This window comes from Lagenorhynchus albirostris, chromosome 2 (assembly GCF_949774975.1).
Source record: "Lagenorhynchus albirostris chromosome 2, mLagAlb1.1, whole genome shotgun sequence".
Classification (NCBI taxonomy): Eukaryota; Metazoa; Chordata; class Mammalia; order Artiodactyla; family Delphinidae; genus Lagenorhynchus; species Lagenorhynchus albirostris.
Genome location: NC_083096.1, coordinates 156,791,824 through 156,816,488, shown reverse-complemented (window position 1 = coordinate 156,816,488; position 24,665 = coordinate 156,791,824). Strand labels below are relative to the sequence as shown.

The following is a 24,665-nucleotide window of genomic DNA, read 5'->3' as shown; positions in this document are numbered from 1 at the left end:
ATGTTAAAAAAATTAAAAAAAAAATGAATGAATGGCTTCCTGTGGCCTGGAGGGCGTTCATCCTCGTCTCCCCCTCTCTGTTCACAGGCCTGGGAGAGCAGCCAGGACAGGACTCCTCGGCCTCCGAAAAGAAAGCTTGCAAGAGACCAGGCCAGGGTGTTCAAGGAGCCTGTGTGGGGCCTGACCCTGTACCCCCAGGAGAGCACACTTGTGCCAACTCGTGGATGCTGTTCCGTCCTCGTCTCCCTCCGCCTCCCCACCTGCTGCTTGAGACCCTGTGTCCATGCCTTCCCAGAAGCCTCTCCCCCTTTGGCCTCCATCACCCATGCTCCCTGGCCCTCCTCCCTCCTCTCTGGCCTTGCGGGCTTGGGCATCTTGTTGAGGCCTCTTTTTCATCCCCTCCTCACACTTCCATGCCATTCAGGGTCCCACCCCAGGTCCTCCTCTCTTCTCTCCCCAGCAATCCCCGCCTCTGTTTCTGTCTGTGTCCCAAGGTTCCCCCGAGGCTGTGTTCGTGACTCCAAACCTCCACCTCCAGCCCTGCCACCTCCTCTGAGTGCCCAGCCCTACGGCAGCCACCTCCTGAGACCTCAATCTCAACATGATGTCTGAACCTCTACCAAATCCTGTGGGGATGACCTCACCACCGCCCCAGCCATCCAAGCTGGAATTTCACAACTTGTCCTTGATTCCTCCCTCCCTTCTCCTTGCCTCCTTCATGCCGCCAATCACCAACCTCATCAATTCTACCTTCACGTCTCCATCCTATTCCATCTACTTTCCTCCCTTCTGACCACAACCTTCGGAGGCCACCATGCTCTCCTCCACCCAGGTCCCAGTGCTGGCCTCCAGACTGGCCCCAGCTTAGCCCGGCAGCACAAGTCCCAATTTGATGTCACGCCCTTGCTCTACGTCTTTCAGCTGTGCCTTGTAGCTCACAGGATTAAAACCAAATTCCTCACTTTAGCACCCAAGGCTTTTCAAGGCTTGTCTCTTGCCCCCTTCTCCAGCAGCAGCGTGCCCTCTTGGCTTCAGGCTTTCTGTACTTAGGGCTCCGTCTTCATAATCGCTAGCAGGATCCCAGGCTCGTGGTGCCAGGACAGAAGCTCTTGATGGTAGGTGTCAGGAAAGGCCCCCAGTGTAGAAAGGGGGTGATGCCTTGGGTGCGCCTCAATCCCCCGTGAGTCTGACCAGTATGAGTCAGTTCCCTGAGGCTCCAATTTGGCCGAGGGGCCAACTCTCCCACTGCCATCACGGCCACCCATGTGCACACTTTTTTTTTTTTTTTTTGCGGTACGCGGGCCTCTCACTGCTGTGGCCTCTCCCGTTGCGGAGCACAGGCTCCGGACGCGCAGGCTCAGCTGCCATGGCCCAGCCACTCCGCGGCATGTGGGATCCTCCCGGACCGGGGCACGAACCCGTGTCCCCTGCATCGGCAGGCGGACACTCAGCCACTGCGCCACCAGGGAAGCCCTATGTGCATACTTTAGACAGGAGGAAATGGGGAGGAGCAGGATAGCTCCCGTGCGCTGAGCGTGTTGTGCTGTAGCTCATTAAATCTTCCCAAGAACCCTAGGCAGAAGGGTTTTAAAATTATTCCCATTTCCTAGAGGTGGAAATAGAGGCCAGCGAGGTTCAATAACTTTCCCACTGTCAGCTACAATGTGCTAGACCCTGAATTTGAACCCATCTCTATTGAATTCCAAAGTCACTAAAATACATGGGAGTAATTTAAGGCAGGGACAAGAGTAGGAGACTTTCGGGGGAGGGGGAGTGAGAGAGAGCAGGAAGTCAAGATGGAGAGAGTGATGATCGGGGAGAGAGATGGGGTGATGGATGGAGAAATCACTGCTCTGTCCAATCACCTTTTTTGTTCCCATAGCTGGAGGCAACTTCGGGGAAGGCAAGTATGTGAACAGGAGAGGGACACACCCTCTAGGTACCCTATCTTCCCCCATAACCCTGGCTCCTTGGAAGGCCTGTGGCATGGGACAGAGATGAGCAGAGTGTCAGGGAAGGACTTAAGTCCTGTTGCTCAGAGGCTCCATCCAGGGCCTCCAATGGGCCTCGGGGAGCAGATTCTTGCAAAGGTGGGCATTCATCATTTTTACATCTTCGTTCAGATACCTACTAAGGAAGTAATAATATTGCCAAGCTTTTACCACGCTTTCTATGAGCTAGTGAGAAGACTAATTACCTGACGACACTAATAAATGGTTACGATGTTATTAAAAATGGCACCAAGCTAGGATTAACAGGCTCATCAGTTGTAGGGAATCGGGTTTAACAAGGTGCCCGCATGTGCCGTCAGGGGCCACGGTCTTGATGGATACCGGGTTGCATGGAGGCCAGGGATGAGACCCCCCTCTTTTCTCCAGCTGAGGGTCAGCTTAGGAAGGTCTGGCTGCTGCTGGATTTTCTAATCCACCCCTTTGCAAATGGCTCTGCAGAGCTCTCGGGCCCCTGGGGATGCTGTGGGTTGCAAGACTGGCATCAGCCTCGTTTACTTCTGCATGTGCCCTCCACGGTCCATGGGATCCCCGCTTCCTCCCCAGCCCACCTCACCTCTGCAAGCGACAGGCTCAGAACCCACCCGGAGCCCCACGCTCCAGAGCCCCACTCATGAAGCTCGGAGGGAGGGGGGAGCTGATAAATGGAGATGCCTGTGGGGCTTGCTGACTAATTTCCATAATAATTACAGTTATTACCAATAACGGTGACAACACCACTCCCTCCCATTTCGACTGAATTCCGCCATCTAGGAGCTGTTTCCCCACCAGTTGTCGCCTCTGACAACAAGTGGGGAAGAACACAGGGCAGGTATCATTATTCTCACCGTTGAGTTAGGAAATGAGCTCAGGGAGAAAAAGGGACTTTCTGAAGCCCCCTCCCTGGCCTCAAAGGAATAGCCGTAATGATAAAAATAAAAACAACAGAAGCAAGTACTGACACAGTACTAACTATGCAGTACACATGGGTGAACTTAGTCCTCACAACAGCCCGTGGGGGAGGGGGCTATTACTATCACTTCCATTTTACAGCTGAGGAAACTGAGGCACAAAGAGGTTAAGAAACTTGTCCAGGAGCACACAGCTAGTAAGTGGGAGAGTGGGAATCAAATCCAGCCCAAGTTCATGCTCTTTACCATTAGTCTCCGCCGCCAGCCTTCCCTGGGAGACCCGCTTCCTAGGGCCGAGGAAATGACTCCACCAGTGAGGCTCTGCTTGAGCCTTCTTGCTCTGAGCTCCAGCGTCCTTCCCTTCCCAGCTCCCCTCTGACAGGCGCAGGAGGGCTAACACAAGAAGGCCCTGATGCTGCCTGTCTGTACCTGGAGAGGCGAAGTGATAGTAATCCTTTTGGCTGAGGTTTTCCAGGTTGCAAAGACTTACTATGTGAACCTTCCCTGCCCTGGGTCCTGGGGCCAGATGGCTTTCTGCAGAGGTCAGAGCCCAAGGTTTCAGAAGCGGAGAGCCTCCAAAGATTCTTTGAGTCCCAGCTCCACTGCTTACTAGCTGGGAACCTTCACCTCTCTCTGCTTCAGCTTCCTTGTCTGTTAAATGGGTGGTAATAACAGTACCTACCTCACTGGGTTGTTGTAAGGATAAACGAGAGAAGGAATATGAGGGGTCTGGTGGTACAGAGCCATTGCATTCATTAACAGGTATTTGATAGAAAATGCTTCTGGAAAGTTGAAGGCCCTGAGCTGGAAGGCAGGCAATGTTTAGTCTGTGCTGGGTGAGCCTGTACCAGTGGCTCCTTTGTCTCCATCTCTCCTTCCCCCAGGGCCGCTCTCTGCCAGGATGCCCCATCCTGACGTGCACAGAGGACTTGGCCACGCCTCCTGGGAGGTCCTTGGTCCCTTGTGCTCCCGCCTCACTTACGTGGTCAATGAGCTCCTTGATCATGCCGTTCCACTGGCCCTTGTCGTCCTGTGCCCCATATTTCCCATCCTCCACCAGCCGGATCTCGTAGGAGAAGCCCAGGATGTGGGCCAGTTCCTTGAGCAGGTCGATGCAGTAGCCCTCGAACCGGTCATTCCCGAACAGGGTCCTGTCGGACTTCCGGAACATGACAAAGGGCTCCTCCTGCGGGGACAGATGGGAGAGGGGCAGACAAAGGCTGAGTGGGTGGGGCAGGTCCAGCTGGGGCCAGAAAGCTTGGGCCAGGTCCTCTGCAAGGGTGTTCTAAGCCATCTTTAGGGGTTGCTCAAAATGGCCTGCTAAGTCAGGAGAGGGAAAGTGTACTTCCTGAGAGCCAACTTTGTGCCTCACAGATGGCCACCTACTGACGTGCACACAGCACTTAGTAGGTCCTTATTGATCGTCCAATGATCACAGAGCTAGAAACTAGTGGAACTGGGATTCGAACTCAAGACTGTGATTCTGAATCCCACGCTCTCTCTGTTGCACCGTCAACACAGGCCAGTGGTCCCCAAGTGTGGTCCCCAGACCAGCAGTACCACCCGGGAACTTGTCAGAAAAGCACATTCTCGGGCCCCACCCAGACACACTGAACCAGAAACTCTGGGGTGGGGCCTGGCAAGGTGTGCTATAAGAAGCCCTCCAGGGGGTTCTGATGTCTGCTCCAGTGTGAGCACACTGCTGCAGAAGGCCCTTCATCGTTTCTTCCCTGACTGCTCCCCAGCTCCTGTCTAACAGATGAGATCTCCCTGCTCCCTGTCACCTTTCTCTCTTTCCAAGGATCTAGTCCCCAGCGTTAGGACCTGCCAGTGAGTGATTCCTGATAACTATGATAGTTTGCATTTGCACATGCCAGGCGTCAGCAAATCAGCAGACGAGACGGTGCCCGTGGGGGTCCAGTGCAGAGCCCAGCAGATTAGGAGGGTTCAATGGACAGTAGCTGGAATTGCCTCCCTTAGCCTGAGTTTCAGCTTTCTGGGGGTAGATACGAGTAGCTCCATTCTGTAGATGTACAAAGTGAATCCACGAGGATAACGTAACTCGTGGGAGGTCCCTCAGCTGCCGGAGAGAGAGGATTTGACTCAAGTCGGTGTGGTCCCAGAGCAGGAGCTCTTAACCTCCTCCCTGTACCAGAGGCCCTGAGTGACACGGTGCCTCTCCCTAGTGGGCAGGGGGTCCTCAGAAGGTGGCCTGTGGGTCCAGAGCGTAGGTGACAGCTGTCCCACGTTAGGTTCCCTCCCTCCCACGCGATAGGGAGCCGGTGAAGGGCTTTGAGCCAGTGAAGGGCTTTGAAAGGGCATGACTGTCTGATTTCTCATTTAGAAATAAAGCCCTGGCAACCCTGCGAAGAATAACTGGGAGTAGAGGCAGGAAAACCTTGGAAAGAAGCTACTGACCTCGTCCAGTATGAGATACACAGAGTAAGGAACGGAGGTGGATGGGTTGAACTCTCAGCAAACTCATCATTTACTGAGTTCTTACTATGCACCAGGCATTGATTTAAACTCTTTTTCAGAGTGAAAAAGGCTCATAAGCTTTCAAGATAGGTGACATTACTGTATGCTAACACATATATATGGAATCAAAAAAACCCCAACAAAACTGGTTCTGAAGAACCTAGGGGCAGGACAGGAATAAAGATGCAGACATAGAGAATGGACTGGAGGACATGGGGAGGGGGAAGGGTAAGCTGGGACGAAGTGAGAGAGTGGCATGGACTTATATATGCTACCAAATGTAAAACAAATAGCTAGTGGGAAGCAGCCATATAGCACAGGGAGATCAGCTCGGTGCTTTGTGACCACCTAGAGGGGTGGGATAGGGAGGGTGGGAGGGAGACGCAAGAGGGAGGAGATATGGGGATATATGTATGTGTATAGCTGATTCACTTTGTTATAAAGCAGAAACTAACACATCATTGTAAAGCAATTATACTCCAATAAAGATGTTAAAAAAAAAGATAGGTGACATTATCCCCATTTGATAGATGAGAGAACTGAGGCTCAGAGAAGGTCAGTAAGTTGCCCAAGGTCACACAAGAGTTGAATTATAGTCTGATGGAGTTCAGGCTCAGTCCTTCCTGCCTGTAGCTCCTTGGCCTCTTTCTGGGCCTTAACCTTCCCCCAAGCCACCTTGGCACCCCCTCGTGAGGGAATGCCTCGAGCCTTCAGCTGATGGGTGACAACCCTTAGCTGACAGAATCCGCCTGTGGGGGGAAGCTCACGCCCACACGCCCATAAGAAGAGCACACACCTCATCTGGAGGGCATCATCATTCTCTCAAGTGGTGGGGCCATTCCCTTGACACTGTGGGCCCCTGAGCAGTGAAGGGCCCTCGTCAGGGGTTCTCAGGCACAGAAACCCACCGGCAGCCTCTTGCCAGGCTCCTGCTGCGGAGGGCGGGCTAGATCCTCTGGCCCTGGATCCCCGGCAGCGCTGCTTCTCAAAATCCCATCCCATGCCTGATTCATTCTCGGTTTTCAACAGTCCTTTGGGATGTTGCAGAGAAAGGGCAAGGGAGTGTCTGAATCCCCAAGGGGTTCTGAGCAAACCACCTCTCAGTCTAACTGGGTGAAAAGCTGGGTCCTTTGGCTAGACTCTGTGCTAAATGTCGGTGCCTCCCATCCCCAGCTCCAAGCAAGCAGCTCACAAGTTTGGAGAAAAGAGTTGAGGAGGTGCCGGGGAAGGGGCTGAGACTACACGGAGGGAAGGGAACTTAGGCTATTGTGGACCCTGCCTTCGTGCAAATTAATCTCTGGGATGGTGCTGCCCTGAACCTTGGCACAGGGCCTGGTGAGAGGGCCTGGGTGAGGCTTCAATCCCATCTCGACTGTTAGGTCAGATGCTCTTGTGCAGTGAACGAACTGTGCCACGGCACCTGGTAGCCCTGATGTTAGCTCAAGGAAAGAAAGAGAAGGTATCTTCTTTGCCAGGTGAATCAACAACCACATAGAGATTCCTAAGCAAAATCGACCTCCTTCTGTAAAATGGGGATAATAATAGGATCTACCTTACAGGATTGTTGTTAGGATAAGACGGGTCAGTCTGTGAAAAGCACTTAGTGCCTGGCAAATGTAAACTGCAATATCATTATCATTATATTATTAATATCATTATCATCTTTCTGAGCACGGGGTGACCTGTTATTGAAGTGACCTGTCCAGCCTAGAGACCATGCCCAATGTCACCAAAGGTTAAAAATCATAGCTAGCAGCGGAAAGCTATTTCAGGAAAGGTCCCTGAGATAGCTCACTTCCTGACCCTCTCTCCGAGACCCTCCCAGGCCCTATCCTCTAAAATTAGCACTTCATTTGCGAAACCACCCCAGCCCCAGAATCTATACATCTTCATATAAATATGCTGCCTTTGGAGCAGCTGTAAAATGCCATTAATTTCAGGAAGTGCTTTGCGGATGGCATACATATTTAACAGCCAAAGCCCAGAGCATTAAAACGGTGCTCGCCTTAGTAATGTGTCTCTAGACCTGCAACATTTCCTAGGGGGTAATTCTGAACTCCGCCAACTACTTATTCATGGACTATTTCACAATTTATTACTGGAAATGTCCAGACAGCCAGTTCACAAGCTCTCTCGGCTGCTAATCGATTGCTCAGTGAAGGTGCCCTCAATTTCATGACTTCGCTCTCTCCTATTGCTCTGGGAGAACAGCCGTAGGAATGGGGGTAATATTTCTCTGCAACAAGTCACAGGAAACAAGACGCCAGAAAAAGAACCTTTTCCTACTTTTCATTGCTAGGGCTTTTAGTTTAGTTTCTTAGTCTAGTTTCACCGGCGTGAGAGCCGAGTGACAGGACCTGTGGAGTTGGAAGAGGGTGCCTTGGCGGGCGTGGGGAAAGCCAAGGGTTACCTACCTAAGAGCTCTGTTCCCAAGCCCCTTCTGGCTTAGGCCATCTCAACACACACCTGCACACGCACGCGCTGTGTATGCACACAATGCTGCTGGCATGAATACACCGCATTCTCGGATGGTCTGACCTGCTCAGACACGGAAGCCAAGGACCCTGGCCCCCAGGCCCCGGCTTCTGCCAGTTAGAACCAGGACAGAGCATTAGGAGTCCAGTCCTCCCAGCAGGTGGAGCCTAGAGTGGTTCCTGGCCTGGGATGGTTCTCCCGGCCCACATCCTGGTCTCCCCAGCTTCTCCTCTCTTGTGCCAGGTGTGCAGGTCCGACTTGCCTAGCAGTTGCACCTCAATGGGTTACAATGCGCACATGGCACAAACACACCCGACGGTGCATGTCCAGACACCTGTGTGTAGCCAATCCCACACCTGCACAGGTGCCCACACGCGTGCCGACACCCCTGCTCACTTCAGCAGCCCCAAGAACCCTGAACCTTCCAAAGCAGGCCCCCCCAGAGCGAGTTGAGTGTGTTTTCTTGGTGTGTGAGCAGAGCTTTGGGCAGATGAATTTTTCACGAGCTCACGGAAGAGCGAACCTGAGCAGAAGCTGGGGCCTGGCAGGGAGAGGGTGGGGAGGGCAGGCTTCCAGCCTCTTGCTGCTGCTGCTGCTTCCGCCTCAGGAAGGGGGAAGAGCCCGTGGCTCTGACGGGTCAGAGAGGGCGAGGTCCGGGCTCTGTCCATCTGTCTGTCCAGGGTAATGCGACCTTAGCACCTAACCCCGGGATTCAGGATGGAGGAGGAGAGAGGGGGCTTTGGGGGCAGCCCCCATATCTCCCTGTGTTCTCTGCCGCTCCAGATTCCGGGGACCAGAAGAGGAGGAGAGACCCCCTCATCAGGGTCTCAGGTCCAGCCCTGTTCTCCAGGGCAAAGCTGGGGGATGTTCTTGCACCCAGGCTTGGTACCTGCCTGTCACTCAAAGCACTGTTGCCCTGACAACACACTTCCAGAGAGGCAGGGCCAGTGCTCTCCGCGGGAGGTGCTGGCCCTGCTTTCAGGCTGCCAAGCTTGGGGTTGGGTTTTCAGCCAGAGCGTCTGGGCTGGGCCGGGCTGGACACTCCCCACCACTGGTGCTGCTGTCCCCAAAAGCCCAAGCTGAGAGCACTGTACCCTGACCAACCCCTCCCAGGGCTCTGGGACATGCAGACCACGCTGAGACTTTCAGGAGACTCCGAGGACATTTTCAGCTGGACACAGAGTTTCTTGGGGACCAGTGTAAAGGCTGTGTGTCACATCCTCTGTCCCCGCTCTGCCGCCGGGAAAGACTGGGCTTCTCTCAGGGAAGAAGTAGACCCAACCATCCATGATCTCTGGACAGTAGGACTGGAGGAAGCTGGATCATGGGTCAGTCCCAGACCATGCGAGTATCTGACCCTGCATAATGGGGTGAGGATGGTGGGACATCTGCTTCAAGTGGGTCAGCAGCCATGTCAGAGGTCAAGGCAAAGGAGCCCAGGGGTAGGGGACTATCACAGTGTCAGGGTCAAGGGCTCAGACCTTGAGGTGGCGGTTGGGACGTGGAGATTTATGTATCAGCAGGAGATTAGAGCTACGAGGGGCTCAGGAGGTCACAAACCCTAGCGCTTGCAGGGACCAGTCAGGAAATGCCTGTATAAGAAGCAGCCAGGAGTAAGCAGTATGGAATGGTGGGGTCTGTGGTGAGCCAGGGAATGCCCACCAGGCCTTAAAGACATTCAAGTCCAAGCTCAGAGTTTATAATGCACCCTGACAGAGATAAGCTCTGTGACCATGGTCAGGGGTCAATCTTCAGTGAAGTTCAGGGCGCTGGTTGTGGATGGAAGCAGAGGTTTTCTCGAGAACTCTCATTCTGCTTACTTAAAACCCGAGCTTACTGGGGACTGGATTTATAATCAATAATAACAAGAGCAGCCATTACTTAGACAGCACACACTCCGTGCCATTTATTGTTATTAATCATTCATCCTCTCAACTCCATGAAGTAAGGACAATTATTATCACCTCTCTTTCGCAGATGGGGAACAGAGACACCAAATGACTAAGCAGTTTTCCAGGGTCGTACAGCTAGTGAACAGTAAAGCCGGGACTCAGACCCGAAGGTTTGAGTCTCTTAACCGTCACAGTCTGGCCCTTGTGTCCTGGTCACACTTGCGTGTCGCCAAGAGCTGCTGGGCTCCCGTTTGCCCGGATGAAGGGCAGGGGAACCGATGGAGCTGCATCCAGGCTGCCAGCCAACGGGGCTTCTCTCCTTCCTTGGGGTGCTGAGAGCCAGCTGGATGATGTGGGCGGGGCCCTCAGTGAGCAACTGAGTGCAGCAGGTCAGGACCTTTGCAAGAAGCTTCCAGTATTGCCCAAGAAACTGTGAGAAGAGCACAGAATAGCTGCGCGTTCTACCTCTGCAGCTGTAGATAAATGCCCTGCGGCTTTGCAGGAGGGTCTTATGCCCTTGAAACCGGGCTGCTGTCACTTTAATAAAATTTAACCCTGTGGTCACTGAAGGTGTGTGTATTTTGCACCCTTTTGGTATATTATCTTTAGCTCCCCTCTTACCGTTAGAGTATTGTTTTGTGGCTGAATCAACTCAACTCATTTAATTCTCTCCCCTAATCTCTCTGAGCACATCCGTTTTACCTTTTTTCAATCTCGTCTTCTGAAAAGTGTTTTCTTTATATCTCGCATTGTATGCCGCTCTGCTTTTAATCTTTGACCGCCTTTTTATTAGTTTATTTTTACCCTTTTATATTTTAGCTTTCTCACACTTTCGTCCTTTTGCTTTCTGACATTTTGGGTTTACATTCTTCGCCTTCTCTAGCCAGAGCTGTTAATTATTTATTTTATTTTTTTGTCTGTCTTGGTAGCTTTCCTTTTAATCTCATTCCTTATTTTCATTTTTCTTTTCACCTTTATTTTGTTCTCTTTCAACTTTCCTTTTATCTTTTCTATTTTTATCCACATTAATATTCCTTTAATTGCTCATCACACTTCCTTCTAATCCCTTTGCTCTTTTCATGTCTTTTTAATCTTTATTTTTTGCTTTATTCTTTTTCATTTATTTTTTATTATGTTATAGGTGTACAAGATAGTGATTCACAATTTTTAAAGGTTATACTCCCTTTATAGTTATTATAAAATATTGGCTATATCCTCCGTGTCATATACTACATCCTTATTTTATTTTTCATCTCTAAATTTTTTGTTTTTACAATTTTTTTCCCCTGTTCCTGATGAGATCTTTCGACTTACTGGTTTTATAGCTTGATATTTATATTTTTTTAGTTAACAAAATGTCAATCAGGCAGGCAGGATGTCTGGTTTTGGGGAAGATGCCAGTGAGGGTCTCACTCCCGAAAGGTGGGTGTTGAGAGGTGTCTCCCCAGCCATCTCCTCTGGCTCTATCAGCAGCATGTTCAGAACTGCTAGGTCTCCATCAGCTTTAACGTGGATGCTCTTAATAGGCATAAGCCTGGAGACTGGGGATGACAGCCATAGGCTACAATTGCTCCCTGGAAGCTGACGGTGCCCCTGGAGTCTGCCGCTCACTGGATTCTTGGGAGGGTGGGATTTAGCTATTACATCCCTTCTTCCTCCATGGTGTCCGCCACCCAGCCACTGAGCACATACCTGGCCCTAGAGGGAGGGCATAGGACCGTCCAGTAGGGCCTGGCCAAACCAGCTTGAGCTCCCTTTTTTGGTACAGAGTGACCTCGGCACATGGTCCTGACAATCATATTTGCTTCATTATAAGGAGAAGCTGACCAGGGCCAAAACTGTCCTCGAAGGGCCTTTGGTCAGAATCCACCGGGCTGTGATCAGGCTGCCTCCCCACTACATGGCCCAGCTTGGGCCCCAAGAGCAGTGCTACGTCTCTGAGAGGGTGAGTCCTGAGCCTCCGGACACACTGGAGGCCTTCCAGGTGGGGCTGGTGCACGTGGAGTGGGCACAGCACTGGCCGAAGGAGGCTAGCCGCCTGGGTGTCTGCTCGCCCTGAGTTTCAAGACTCACAGAGCCTGGGAGACCCCAAAAGCCATTCCTTGGGTTGAAATGGTCAGAAGAAGGAAGCACTATTCAGTCCTGGGCAGTGGAGGGAGGGTGGCAGGGAGAAAGGTCATAGCCGTGGCCAGGAGCACTCGGGACAGGACACTGTGGGCAGTGGCACGTGTGTGGGCTCCCAGCACCTGCCGGGCTGGGGGGACCAGTGGGAAGGGCCTTTTTCCTGGGAACTGGGGTGGAAGAGGTGGACCCCAAGTCCTGGTGCAGAAGGCAGGTCACCCCTCCTTCCTTCTACCCATCACAGTTCCTATCAGGCATCAGGGGCTCAGGGACTGGGTGAGAGTGAGATGCAAACACACAGGCCTCTGCAGCAGGGCTGGCCAAGCAGGTCCCAGACAGGCAGGAGGGCTGGCCTGCTCTGCCTCTGGGAAGAGGCTGCTCACAGCCACCTCCTGGGGTCTCTGGCCTGTGGCCACGAGCAGCGTTGCTGTCTCCCATCTGCTCGCTGGGGGCTTTCTGAGGGACCCTCAATGTTTCCACCTTCCTCCCCCATCTTCCAGTCTCCCAGCAGCCTCATAAGAGATGCCTGGCCTGTGCTGGGTGGGGTGATGGAGAGGTCTTTCCAACCCCGACGGCCAGCCCGCCCCAGCTCACAGCCCCTCCTGCAGGGCTGCAGCTCTTACCAGCACAGTGGTGACGATGAGGGACCTGTTCGTCAGAGAGTCGGTGACGTTAGGGCCTCGGCCTCTGGCAACCTCCGTGATGTTAAGCCCCTCGGCAGGACTCCACACCCCAACCTGGATGGACAGACAGATGGAGAACAGGAGGCTGAGTCCGTGGTCTCTCCATCCTTTCTCCACGCCAGCAACCTCCTCGTCTCCTTCCCATCCTTCATGAGTAGCGTCATTGCTAATGTGTTTCGAGCCAACATTTCTGGCAACCCTGCTGCCTCCCTCCTTCCCAGAGGAAGACCCCAAGGTGTTCAGTCTCCTGACTTCTGCCACTTCCCCATTTGCTAGCAAACCCGTCACAGCTGGAAGGGAAAATGCAGAGGGAGAAAATGAACATAAAGGCGGCCCAGGGAGCACAGCGGAAGCCAGCCTGGGATGGAGCAGACGCCATGAGGAAGTCAGTTAGGGTTAGGGCCAGGTCCTGCCCTGGGACAGAGTCACCCTGAGCCTGGGGGGCCTCCCGCCTCCTGGGGAAGACCTGGGCACCCAGCTGCTCACTGGGTCTCAGCGTGTGGCAGCTCTGGGGCCAGATGCCCTCCAAAGCCCAGGACAGGGCCTGGAGCGAGGGAGATGTTTCCTAGGCATCTGTGGAAGGACAACGAGATGTGTCACGTGCACGAAGGCAGGCGTAGCAGGACGCTGGTCTTTGCAGCTATTTGGGGGCAGAATAGAGTAGAAAACCCTCACTGGGGGCACTGGATGCCACTCGCTTAGAAGGCAGTTTGCTTTGTGGTTTTACACCTAATGGTGGCAGACACTCTGGCCGAGGTGGCATAACCTCTGTCCCCATGGTGCCCTTGTGGATACGAGGCCTGGGGCTGGAGGGAAGCAAGGGAAAATCAAGTTTACAAATCGTTCTAAAGCCCTGGGCCTATTGAAGATCCTCTGGGACCCAACTCTGCCCAGCTCTGTGTCCATCGCAGTTCCTCTCTCTCAAGGAAGGTTCTGGCCTGCCCATTCTGTCCTTGTCCCAGTTGGGGTGGGGTACTCAGGAAACTTAATCAATTAAACAGGGAGGCCGAATGCAAACATCCCATTAAGAGAGCTATGCATAGCAGAGAGACATGTAATTATGCTTGCATCATTCTGCCTTAATCCCCCCAAAGCCACCGGCTGGAGCTGGCTGGATCAGTTATGACCCGGCTTAGCAAACAGAAGTGATGAGAGGCAGAGCAGCTGTGTTTGGGGGCTCAGCACCCTCTCCGGGCAGCATGTCTGTCTATGCAGACCCCGCCCCCAGAGCCAAGAGGAGAGCAGACAAGCAGAGAGCGTCAAAGAGGCTCTTCTCTCAAGGGGGCTGAGCTCAGAGCCCAGCCCAGCACGAGGGACCCCAGCGGTGGGCCTGGGTGCAGGAGGCGCTCAACAGACAGCTGGCTGGCGGCCAAGTGACCAGCAGGAGCCCTCACCCCAGCAAGCATCTACCGAGCTCCAACTGCAGGACCTGCTGGACACCAGGTGCCGTGGGATTGCGAGAACAGTTAAGACTGAGGAGGACCCAGGCTTCAGAGGCTCTCCGCCCTCAATCTGCTCACCTGTGTCTAGGTATAGTAAAGAGTTTTTCTCGAGTAGTAGCTGTGGTCGATTTGTGTCGTTGCTGGAGGGCTGGCGGGAGCTGCGGGTAGGCTCAGATGGCAAGAGTGCTCTGATGGGCAACTACTGATGCCTGCCACAGGCGCAGGAGTGGGAGGTGGTGGCATACCTGCCATCTAACTGCCATCCTTAGAATTTTAGGCTATCCCCAGAGATGGAGAGCTGAGACAGCGACTGAGACAGACTGAGTGACAACTATTGCAGTAGTCCTGCCAGAGGAGGAAGGGGGCTCCCTAGCACTGCAGGAGTTTAAATTGGAGCCGGCAGAGTGCTTGATAAGCTATAGTTTGAATAGGGTTGGACCAACGGGCCGCGATCATCTTAGGAGCAGAGGGCACAGCGCCTGTCCTTAGGGGACTGATGCTGTATGTGGCTGAAAGAGTTGCAGAAGAGTGGTTGCCCTGGCCACCCGGCCCCAGCACAGTGGCCCCATGAGTCCGTGGGAAACTCAGGATTGAATGAAGTCACCTCGGCCACAAAGTGCAACACAGGCAGAGCCAGGTCCATGACTGTGGGAATGAACCAAGGAAACAGGCTACTCGTGCAACTGGGGAGCTCACAAGGGCAAAGGTCTGGAGGTGCAGGAGGGAGTGGGTATGACTGGGCCATGGGGAACATTTGTGGCTGGGGCAGTGGAGACTAGGCCTGGAGAGGCAACCGGGGCTTTTCCTGGAGAGCCTTCAAGGCCGGTGAGGGACTGATACTGAATGCTTTGGCACTGGGGAGCCATGCTCAGTCCCAGGGCAGGATAGAGCTTCATCTGTGTGTACACTCAGGATGGCTGGAGGGCCCGGGAGTGGCGGTGGGAAGCCAGGTTGGGGTGTTAAAATAATCGAAGGAAGAGGCCCGGACCAGAGAGGGCAGAGGAGGAGAGCAGAGGAATCAAGGGTTCCTGAAGGATCAGGGGTGGCCGCTTCACTTCTGGCCTCTTTGCATTTTAGACACCCCCCTCTCCCAGGGTTGGAGAGGTGCCCTGGTGGCTCCCAGAGACCAGCCTGCTGTGGGAGACGGTGTGGCTGAGCCCCTAGCTCCGAGGTCCCAGGGGATGCTGAGAATCAGGGGCTAATGTGAAATTCCCTTCTCAGGTCAGCAACCTGACTTTGTCAGAATATGCTGAAGGTTCCCAGGGATCAGAATCGGCCCCATTACAAACATTTCTATGGCAACCAGATGGGAGGCCCAGCCCCGTGGGCTTGCTTTCTGCACTGAAATTCCCCGGAATCACAGAGGCCTTAGAAGCATACAGTGGGGAGTTCAGAATCCACATGCTTCAACCTCTCTCCAAGAGTAAGAATCACCTCCAGTCCCCCAGACAAGCAATCGCTTTGTTCAATCTTTGCTTAAATGTCTCCAGTGACAGTGAGCTCATTACTCCCCATGCAGGCATCCCCTGGTCATTAGAAAGTTTCTCTTACCTAAGGACACGTCTGTCCCTCCGCCCCATGACAGCCCCACAGGGACTTAGTCCGTCTGCCCCTTGAGCCTCTCATCTCCTTTCCAGGGTAAGCATCTCTGATGGCCCTTGCTCACAGGGTGATGGTTTGGGTATCTGCCATGGACAGGCCACTGGGTTCTGCACCCCTCCAGTCTGAGAAGGCCTTCATGTTCTCCGATGGGCCAAGGCACTGGCCACACTGGGTCATGTTGAGTCCCAAGGGGGCAGATGGACTGGGTCTTGCCCCCTCGCTCTGGGTCTCTGCCTGGGGTCTGTTGTAGGGGATTTAAAGAGCCTCTGCTTGTTGGCCTGCCCTCCCACCCCTGAGCCCACACACCTTCTCTAGGCCATCTTCCTTCAGGCTGATGATGTCCAGATCGAAATCCATCCGTAAGCCACTGGTTTTGTTGAAAACAATCCTTCCCGTTAATCCTTCCCATTGAGCCTGCCGGAGGGGAGAGGGCAGAGCAGCAATTCCTCGGGCTCATAAATCATCATTCGGTACAACTGTACAATGCTTCATTTTAATTACTCCTTGCACTGATACTGTTCCCCCAAGACCATGATTAATTAATAATCACCTCCATCATTGCTAGGGCTGTGGTACGAGCCAGCAATTTCCATAAATTCTATTATGCTCTTCAGCCAGCTTTACACTCGCACCTTCTCATGTACAACACCGATCATAGATGCACTCAGATGAGCCCCCGCCTTGAAGCCACGAGAAGGGGGAGTCCACGTTGGGTCCCCAGAGACGGGCAAGGAGGCAGGCAGGCAGGCCGCGGCAGGCGAGACCTGCCGAGGGGCAGAAAGCCAAGGGGCCAGGCCAGCTCTGGCTGTAGGACCAAACACTTGGGAGTAGCCCCCAGAGAGCCGGGGGTGACAGGGAAGGTCTCCCACCCCTGCCCCTGCTCCACCCATGCCCTGGTTAAGAACTGGGGTCAGAATACAGGGTCCAACCCCAGTTGGACCTGGGATTTCATTTCACCTCGCTGCCTCAGTTTCCTCATCTGTAAAATGGAACTAATAATATTACCCATCTTACCAAAATGCTATGAGGGCGAAATGAGTTAAGTCCCTTGAAAAATGGAGAACAGTGCCTGGTACCACCTAAGACCTGAATAAATGGTACTTTTGCTACTTTTTCTTGCCTTTAGCATCATTAACACAGAGAGAGGCAGGCAGAGGTTCAGAGAAGGAACAGGACCCGAACTAAGAAGGGCTCCATCTTCTAAAGGAGGGGTTGGCAAACTATGGGTCAAAGCCCAAATGGGCCCGTTGCCTGTTTTTTTTTTCAGTACGCGGGCCTCTCACTGTTGTGGCCTCTCCCGTTGCGGAGCACAGGCTCTGGATGCGCAGGCTCAGTGGCCATGGCTCACGGGCCCAGCCGCTCCGCGGCATGTGGGATCTTCCCGGATCGGGGCATGAACCCGCGTCCCCTGCATCGGCAGGCGGACTCTCAACCACTGCGCCACCAGGGAAGCCCCATTGCCTGTTTCTGTAAACAGTTTATGAGATCACAGTCACGCCCGTAGGGTTTACCTATTGTCTTTGACGGCTTTTGAGCTGCAACTTTGCAGTTGAATAGTTGCAATAGAGACTGGTCTGCAAAGTCCAAAATATTTACTACCTGACCCTTTTTATAGAAAAAGCTTGCCGACTCCCCTTCTAGATACACCTTGCCTGCAGGCCCGTAGCGTTAGCAATACAAGGGGCTTCACACTGCTCGCCTCATGCAGCCTCCACAGCAGCCTTGGCGTGTGGGCCCCGTGGGTTCCTCACCCCACTGGGGTCATGAACTTTGCAGATCCTGGAGAGGGCTCCAGAGCCTCTCCATGGCTGGAGGTTCCCCTTGCACTCACAATACGACCCACAAGTTCACGGGTTCCCAGATCCCTGGAGGCCTATCTATAGATTCCACATTAAAACCCACGGGAGGGCTTCCCTGGTGGCGCAGTGGTTGAGAGTCCGCCTGCCGATGCAGGGGACACAGGTTCGTGCCCCGGTCTGGGAAGATCCCACATCCCGCGGAGCGGCTGGGCCCGTGAGCCATGGCCACTGGGCCTGCGCGTCCGGAGCCTGTGCTCCACAACGGGAGAGGCCACAACAGTGAGAGAGGCCCGTGTACGGCCGAGCACTCGGGCAGCTGTCCGGCGCTGTCAAGTCTTGTGTATTAGCATGTAGACAGGCATGTGTTATATTAGCTCAGGCGGAGGGGCACGCCTAGGAGGGTTCCGGGACGCTGGAAATCAAAAGGGGATGGAAGGAGTGCTTTGCACAAAGCATCCAACCTCTCTGAGCTTCGGGAAGAGGAAAATGACCTATTTCACGGGTGGTAACAAAAGTGCATAAAGGGCTTAGCACAGTGCCTGGCATATACAACCCCGGCTATTATTTTTCCTTAGTCAGCCTCCTTCCATAGGGCTTCCTTGGATTAGGGCTGGCCCTTGGCTGGAGGGGGAGGGATGGTCACTTGGGTCATGGCCTGAGGCCTCAGGAGAAACCCTATCACAGAAGGCTCATCCGTGATTAGCTTCCCTGCAGGAGCTCATCCACTTCACATCACAGTCCTGCAAGGTGGGTGTCATGATTGCCCCCATTTTACAGTCATGGCCACTGAGGCTCGAAGAGGGACTGAGCTCTGTGGGTCCCAAGTAATGGTGGTGCCGGGCAGATTCTCACTGTGCTCAGGGGAGCTGAAGAGCTGGGGTCATCATGCCCAAGTTGACTGGGGAGAGTTTATGAAGCCCAGGGAGCTGGAGATTGGGGTTGGGGATGGAGATTTAAAGATGCATCTGACTCAGAGAGCAGATTGGTGGTTACCAGTGGGGAAGGGGGTTGGGGCATGGGCACACAGGGCGGAGGGGTCAACTGTATGGTGATGGATGGTAACTAGACCTTCAGCAGTGATCGCTTTGTAATGTATACAGATGTGGAACTATAACGCTGTACACCTGAAACTTACATAATGTTATACATTATTTTACTTCAATTTAAAAAATGCATCGGTGACGGTGAAGGCCACTGTTTATGACTTCACAGGGAGGCTCAGCTTCCTTGAGGCTGGCTCCCCAGCCCCTCTGCCTTCCCCCTCCTCTGCCTGGGGCCCCTCCCCCCTTGGGCTACCTCTCAGCCCCCAGGGAAATCACAGCAGGTGCCTTCAGACCTGCACTGGAGGGAAGCCTTCCTCCCTGTCAGCTACAGAGGAATTAAATGTCAGCAGGTGCGTGGCCTGTCTGTGGGCAGTCGGGCAGGGGCAGGGCCAGGGCAGGGAGCCGCTGGCAGCTCCTCCCCGTGACATTTCCCAGCCCTCCCGCCCCTTCCAGCTGCCACGCAGGACTTGCTAAATGAAAGACGCTTCACACGCTCTGAACTCCGGCCTGGTATTTTCCAGCTCCTCTCGGAAATGCCAAGTCTTTAAAATGATTTACTGTCACGCAGGCAGATGGGGAGACAGGCAACTTGGGAATGGTCTGAGGGAAGACGGTGTACTGGGCTCAGGCAGGGTACCTGGGTCCCGGGGGTGGCCAGCTGTAGGGCCATGAGGGAGCCCCGCAGCTGCTCTGGGCCTCGGTCTCCACTTCCCTAAAATGGACTGGAGACGAAGTTGTTTGTGAAAGGACTCTGTGAAGAAGAGTGAGTGGTAAGGGCTGTTCACTGGGCCGGGGCCAGGAAACAGGAGGGCCAGGTATGCCAGTGTGGGCCGGTCGGTGCCGGTGCCGGGTGGGGGGGTGGTGGAGGAGGCTACCCTTTCTGTGGCACGACAGTGACTCATCTGCTCCCTTTAGGGCTTCAGGACTGAGCCTCGAGCGCTGCGGGGGGCAAGGGTGAATGGGTAGGGGACGTCCCTGAAGCTCTGGGGCCTGGAGGTCCTCTTTAGCTGGAAACCCACCAGGGAGCAAGAAGCCAGAGTGACGACAGTCGTGATGATAGAAATAATAGTAAGAGCAGCCAATCAGCTTGGCACTTGCTCTGTGCCAGGCGCTGCCCTAAGTGCTTCACACACCACAACTCACTTACACCTACAACAGACCTGGTATTATCTCCATTGTACAGGAGGACCTGCAGCACAGAGAGGTTCAGTAGCTTATCTAAGGCCACACAGCTAAAAAGTAGTTAAGCTTCAAAGACACTTACGTCTGGCTCCTAAGGGTCCTGGGGTTGTGGGCTCCGTCACTGAGAAACCCATGTCAACCTCTAGCGACTGGGTTGGAGCCTGCCGAGGAAGGAGGCTCACGGGGCTGGAAATCAGACTTTCGAGTTCCCAGAGAACAAGCCGATGATTGCCCAGGCCAGCCAGGCCTCGCTCAGGGCGTCGGACAATCAGACTTCCTCCGCAGTTCTGAGGGGTAGGATGAGAAGGGACTCTCACGGTCCTCTTCTACCATAACATCTGATACTGGAGCCCCTTCTAGGGCTGAGGGGACTGGTGCCAAGGATAGAAGTGCTCCCTCATGATGACTACTAGCTGGTGTTTGCCAGGTGAGGCAACTAACACTCGGGAATGTCCAGGAATTTATCTAAAGCCGCACAGCTGGTAAGAGGCAGAGAAAAGCCCAAAGGCAGCGCATCAGACTTTAAAGCCGTATGCCTTTTAGTGTCTTTCTAAAACACAGGAGGTGTCACTGGCCTCGTCCCAAGCAGTCATGGTGAACTGGGACCTCCGGACAAGCTGCTCTGTCTGCTGAGTGGTGGGTTTCTTTGCTATTTACCCTCACTGTGTGGCCTTCCTTTGCATATGGGATTACGTTCATTAATGGGATGACTTGATGGACGTCTCCCTAGGCGGTGAGCTCTGTCCGTGCAGGGGCCCGTCTGTTTTAGCCCCATTGGATCCCCAGCGCATGGCTCAGTGCCGGCCACCCAGCAGACCTGCACAGATAGGTAGCGAATAAATGAATGAACTCTCAAAGCAGACTGCTTCACTCCTGGTCCATCGTGATGGCTGCAAAGAGGTGGTCTATATGGAGCCCTCCTAGAGGGCTTCCCCTAACTGCACTTGTTGTTGCCCTGGACAGGTCACTCCCTCTGACCCAGAGTAACCCTGCCTAGATCTCGGCCCCCTGAGCCTTCCTCACCTACCATTATTGGGACTTGACTCTGCCTAGCCTTGGGCTACATGCTTCGCACCCTGTTTTTTCAACAATGCTTTGCGGCAGGAACTCTTACTATACCCATTTTACAGTTGAGGAAACTGAGGATCAAAGAGCTCATCATCTCACCCAAAGTCACGCAGCTTGTTGTGATGGAGCCAAGGTACAAGCCCAGGCCTGAGCAGCCCCATCTGTAAAATGTGAACAATAAACTCTGCCCTCCGTAAGGAGAACAGTGATGGAGAGTCTGAAACTAAACTTTGGCACTGTGTATTTCCATGGTCATCCTCTCAGCAGCAGGACAGGTTCTGCTCTCTGGTTCCTTTGAATCGGCTCCATGGATGGGACTTCTTCATGGTTGCCATGGTGCCAGGAGAGCTGGGTCCCAGCAGGGACCCTGGCCGGGAAGTTGGCCGATGGGCCTCTCTGCCCTCGGGACTAAGCACTGTCCACATGGTGCCTCATTTCGTCTTCACAGCATCCTCATGAGGCAGCCAAGGCTCAGCAAGTTTCCCTAGATTGCCTGAGGTCACACAGCTGGAGGCAAAGACCCTCATCTGTTGTCATTTAAAGCCCACTCTTTGTCCTGCTGACAACGCCGAACGCCCACTGAACACGTACTATATGCCAAAGACTCAGCCCCTTGGTCATCCTCTTAGACTGGTCCCTGTTGAGCCCATCTTCACCCTAGGAAACAGGCTCAGAGATGTGAGGCGACTGGCCCAAGTTCACGTGGACCGGAAATCAGTGCTGTCTGACTCCCAAACTTGGGCCCTTGACTGCTCTGCGGCCCCCAGGAGATGGCCCTGGCGCCGTCCTGGTGAGTGGGGGGCACTCACCTCCTTGATGAAGTTCATGAAGCGGCCGCCAAAGCGCCACGCCTTGTGCCGATGGCACTGCAGGGAGTTCACGGTCATCTGGGGCGCCCGCTGGTAGCACACGGACACGATGTGGACGGCGTCGTACAGTAAGGCCGCGTCAGTCTGGAGGGGAGGCCCAGGGTTGCCTGAGAGTAGCTCGGGCCCGAGAGTCCTCAGCCCACCCTGCCCTGTCTCCCTTCTCCTCCCCGACCAGAGGCAAGGGGGTCCTGGTGAGGGAAAGGCCCTGAGACCCTGGAGGTGACCGTGTCCCTGCTCCGAGTGAGAAGCCAAGCTCGGATTGCCTCTGCAGCTCTGCAGACACCGGACTCCCTCCCTCCGCAGCTCAGACCTTCCCGCCACCCTGTGCCGTTGTCCCTGCTATCGCCTGCCCCATGCACACCTTCAGCTTTCCGGGCTCCCCAGCCTCCTGCCAGCGCAACTGAAAGTCCCCCGTGCCCAGCACCCACTAGTCCTTATTCCTACTCTCTGTAACCATCTGTTTCCGTGCCTGCACTCCCACACTTGGGGTGGGACTCTGTCTGATTCCTTTGTGTCCCTGGCCCCTGGCCCAAGGTCTGGCAGATACAGGGCAGGTCTTAAGAAGGAAAGTAGTGGGAGGGAAAAAAGAAACAGGGAAGAAGGAGAGAAGGAAGGGAGGAGGAGAGGGAGGAGGGAGGGAGGGAGGGAGGAGGGAAGGAAGGAAGGAAGGAAGGAAGGGAGGAAGGAAGGAAGGAAAAGGAATGGAAAGAGGGAGGGAGGAACAGAGGGGCAGAGGAAGGAATGATGGGAAGGAGGGAGGGAGGGAGCCCCCAGGTCTGGCCCTCCCGGCTGCAGTACCATCATCACTCCATCCAACAGGCCAGACTCTGCCCGGGGAGCTGCCTGCAGCCGCTCCATGGACCACTTCTCCACGATGGCCGAGACATGGGGGTTGTCCACGTTGAGGATCCGGAATCCCGTCAGGTTCACCCCTGAGTAGCGGTAGGGCTCCAGGTCTAATGCATAAAGATCCTTGACAGAGAGAGTTTCAGTAAACAAAGGTGTGGCCTGGCTGTGAGTTCCAGCCTCACCTCCCACACTCCCTGCTGGGGCCCCAGAGCAGCCGCAGCTCCCTGCAGAGCCCTGTGGAGGTGAGGCTCAGCAGTGAGGATGGAGCACCCAGGGGAGCACTGCGCTTGGAGTCCACTTGAGCGTGGAGGAGTCCAGCCAGCCTGCCTGGTGGCTGACCCCACTTACTCTGCTGGACCTCAGACACACTGCTCAGCCTGTTTCTTCATCTACAAAATGGGGATCATGCCTCCTCTTTAGGCCCCAGTGAAGCAGTAGACATCAAATGCCCAGCCTGGAACAGCAAAGGAGCTTGATAATGGTCATGACCGTCATCCTCTGATGGGGGACGTCCGCTTTGGGAAGACAAAGGGCATTGTGTCTGGGCATCTCCAAGTTACCCAGAGGGAGGGTGAAGGGAGGATTTTATCCCCCCAGAGAGGGTATTTTAAAACAGTCTCTTCTGAAAACAAACTTAGGGTTACCAAAGGGAAAGGTGAGGGAGGGATAAATTAGGAGTTTGGGATTAACAGATACACACTACTGTATATAAAACAGATAAACGACAAGGACCTACTGTATAGCACAGGGAACTATAGTCAACATCTTGTAATAACCTACAATGGAAAAGAATCTGAAAAAGAATAGATATATAGATATACATGCATAACTGAATCACTTTGCTGCACACCTTATACAACACTGTCAATCAAATACACTTGGATAAAAGAATTAAATTAAAATAGTCTCTTCTGCCTGAGACTGAAGGAGTATAGCTGCCCTCTTCTCTACCCTTGCCCCACATCATCAGCCAGGCCCCCTCACCCCCTGCCTCCTAGGAGCAGTCAGTCTGTCTGTCTGTGGGCCAGGTCATGTCCCGTCTGGTGCAATGGCCTAAAAGCCAGGAAGACAGGCCTTAATGCACGGGGGCAGCCCAGCTTCAGCCCCTCCTGTCAGCTTTAGCTCTGGGGCACGGTGAGCTGGGGAGGGCAGGGGGCAAAGGGAAAGAGGGGGGTTGGCTGAAGAGGGAGGGCCCGGGTGCTAGGCGGAGAAGAGCTGGCACGAGGTGGGGGCTGGCATGAGGAGCGGAGCAGAGCTCTGCCGTCTTAAGAAAAATTACCCAAACTTGGAGATAAGGCAGACGGAGAGCAGCGCGTCCTTTCAATGTCACATGGAAGCATCGCTTACAGGTCCTCCCGGGACTGTGCAGTTCTCCGGGAGAATGCACCCGGGTTTGACTTCACTGTTGGCTACTGGTTAAAGGCCCAGATTCTGAGCTAATACGTAGATTTTTGCCCATAGAAAAGATAGTCCCCAAGGTGGTGGTTTTATTGTCCTGTAGAATATTAATCCATTTTTCTGTCTAACTTAGCCATCTTATCTTATGTTCCCCCTACACCAAATACCTATAAATACTCAATCCTTCAAATGCTCTTTGAGCCAGCGTTGTCATCCTACTGCTTCCTTTGTTCATGACTTGAATACCTTTCACACGTGTTCATTCTATATTTGCATAAGAGTCGTGTTATTTTTTTCTTTTTGATGAACATAGGTCTTTGTTACTATTGCTGGGTCATATGGTAATTGTGTGTTTAAAAAATTTTTTTTAAACATCTTTATTGGAGTATAATTGCTTTACAATGGTGTGTTAGTTTCTGCTGTATAACAAAGTGAATCAGTTATACATATGTTCCCATATCTCTTCCCTCTTGCGTCTCCCTCCCTCCCACCCTCCCTATCCCACCCCTCCAGGTGGTCACAAAGCACCGAGCCGATATCCCTGTGCTATGCGGCTGCTTCCCACTAGCTATCTACCTTACGTTTGGTAGTGTATATATGTCCATGCCTCTCTCTTGCTTTGTCACAGCTCACCCTTCCCCCTCCCCATATCCTCAAGTCCATTCTCTAGTAGGTCTGTGTCTTTATTCCCATCTTACCCCTAGGTTCTTCATGACCTTTTTTTTTTCCTTTCTTAGATTCCATATATATGTGTTAGCATACGGTATTTGTTTTCTCTTTCTGACTTACTTCACTCTGTATGACAGACTCTAGGTCCATCCACCTCACTACAAATAACTCAATTTCATTTCTTTTTATGGCTGAG

At 53.6% G+C, this 24,665-nt stretch overlaps 1 protein-coding gene across 2 annotated transcripts in view; it reads right to left on the bottom strand.

Moving 5' to 3' along the window:
* The window catches only part of GRIK3 (glutamate ionotropic receptor kainate type subunit 3), a 241,055-nt gene that overhangs the window by 41,328 nt on the left and 175,062 nt on the right, over positions 1–24,665 (bottom strand). For both annotated transcript variants that reach the window (XM_060140529.1, XM_060140528.1), the window contains exons 6-10: positions 22,352–22,525; positions 21,494–21,637; positions 15,899–16,006; positions 12,489–12,602; positions 3,882–4,085 (exon numbers count right to left, since the gene is read on the bottom strand). In XM_060140529.1, coding sequence (XP_059996512.1) covers positions 3,882–4,085; positions 12,489–12,602; positions 15,899–16,006; positions 21,494–21,637; positions 22,352–22,525 — 744 coding nt within the window. The remainder of the gene's footprint in view (positions 1–3,881; positions 4,086–12,488; positions 12,603–15,898; positions 16,007–21,493; positions 21,638–22,351; positions 22,526–24,665) is intronic.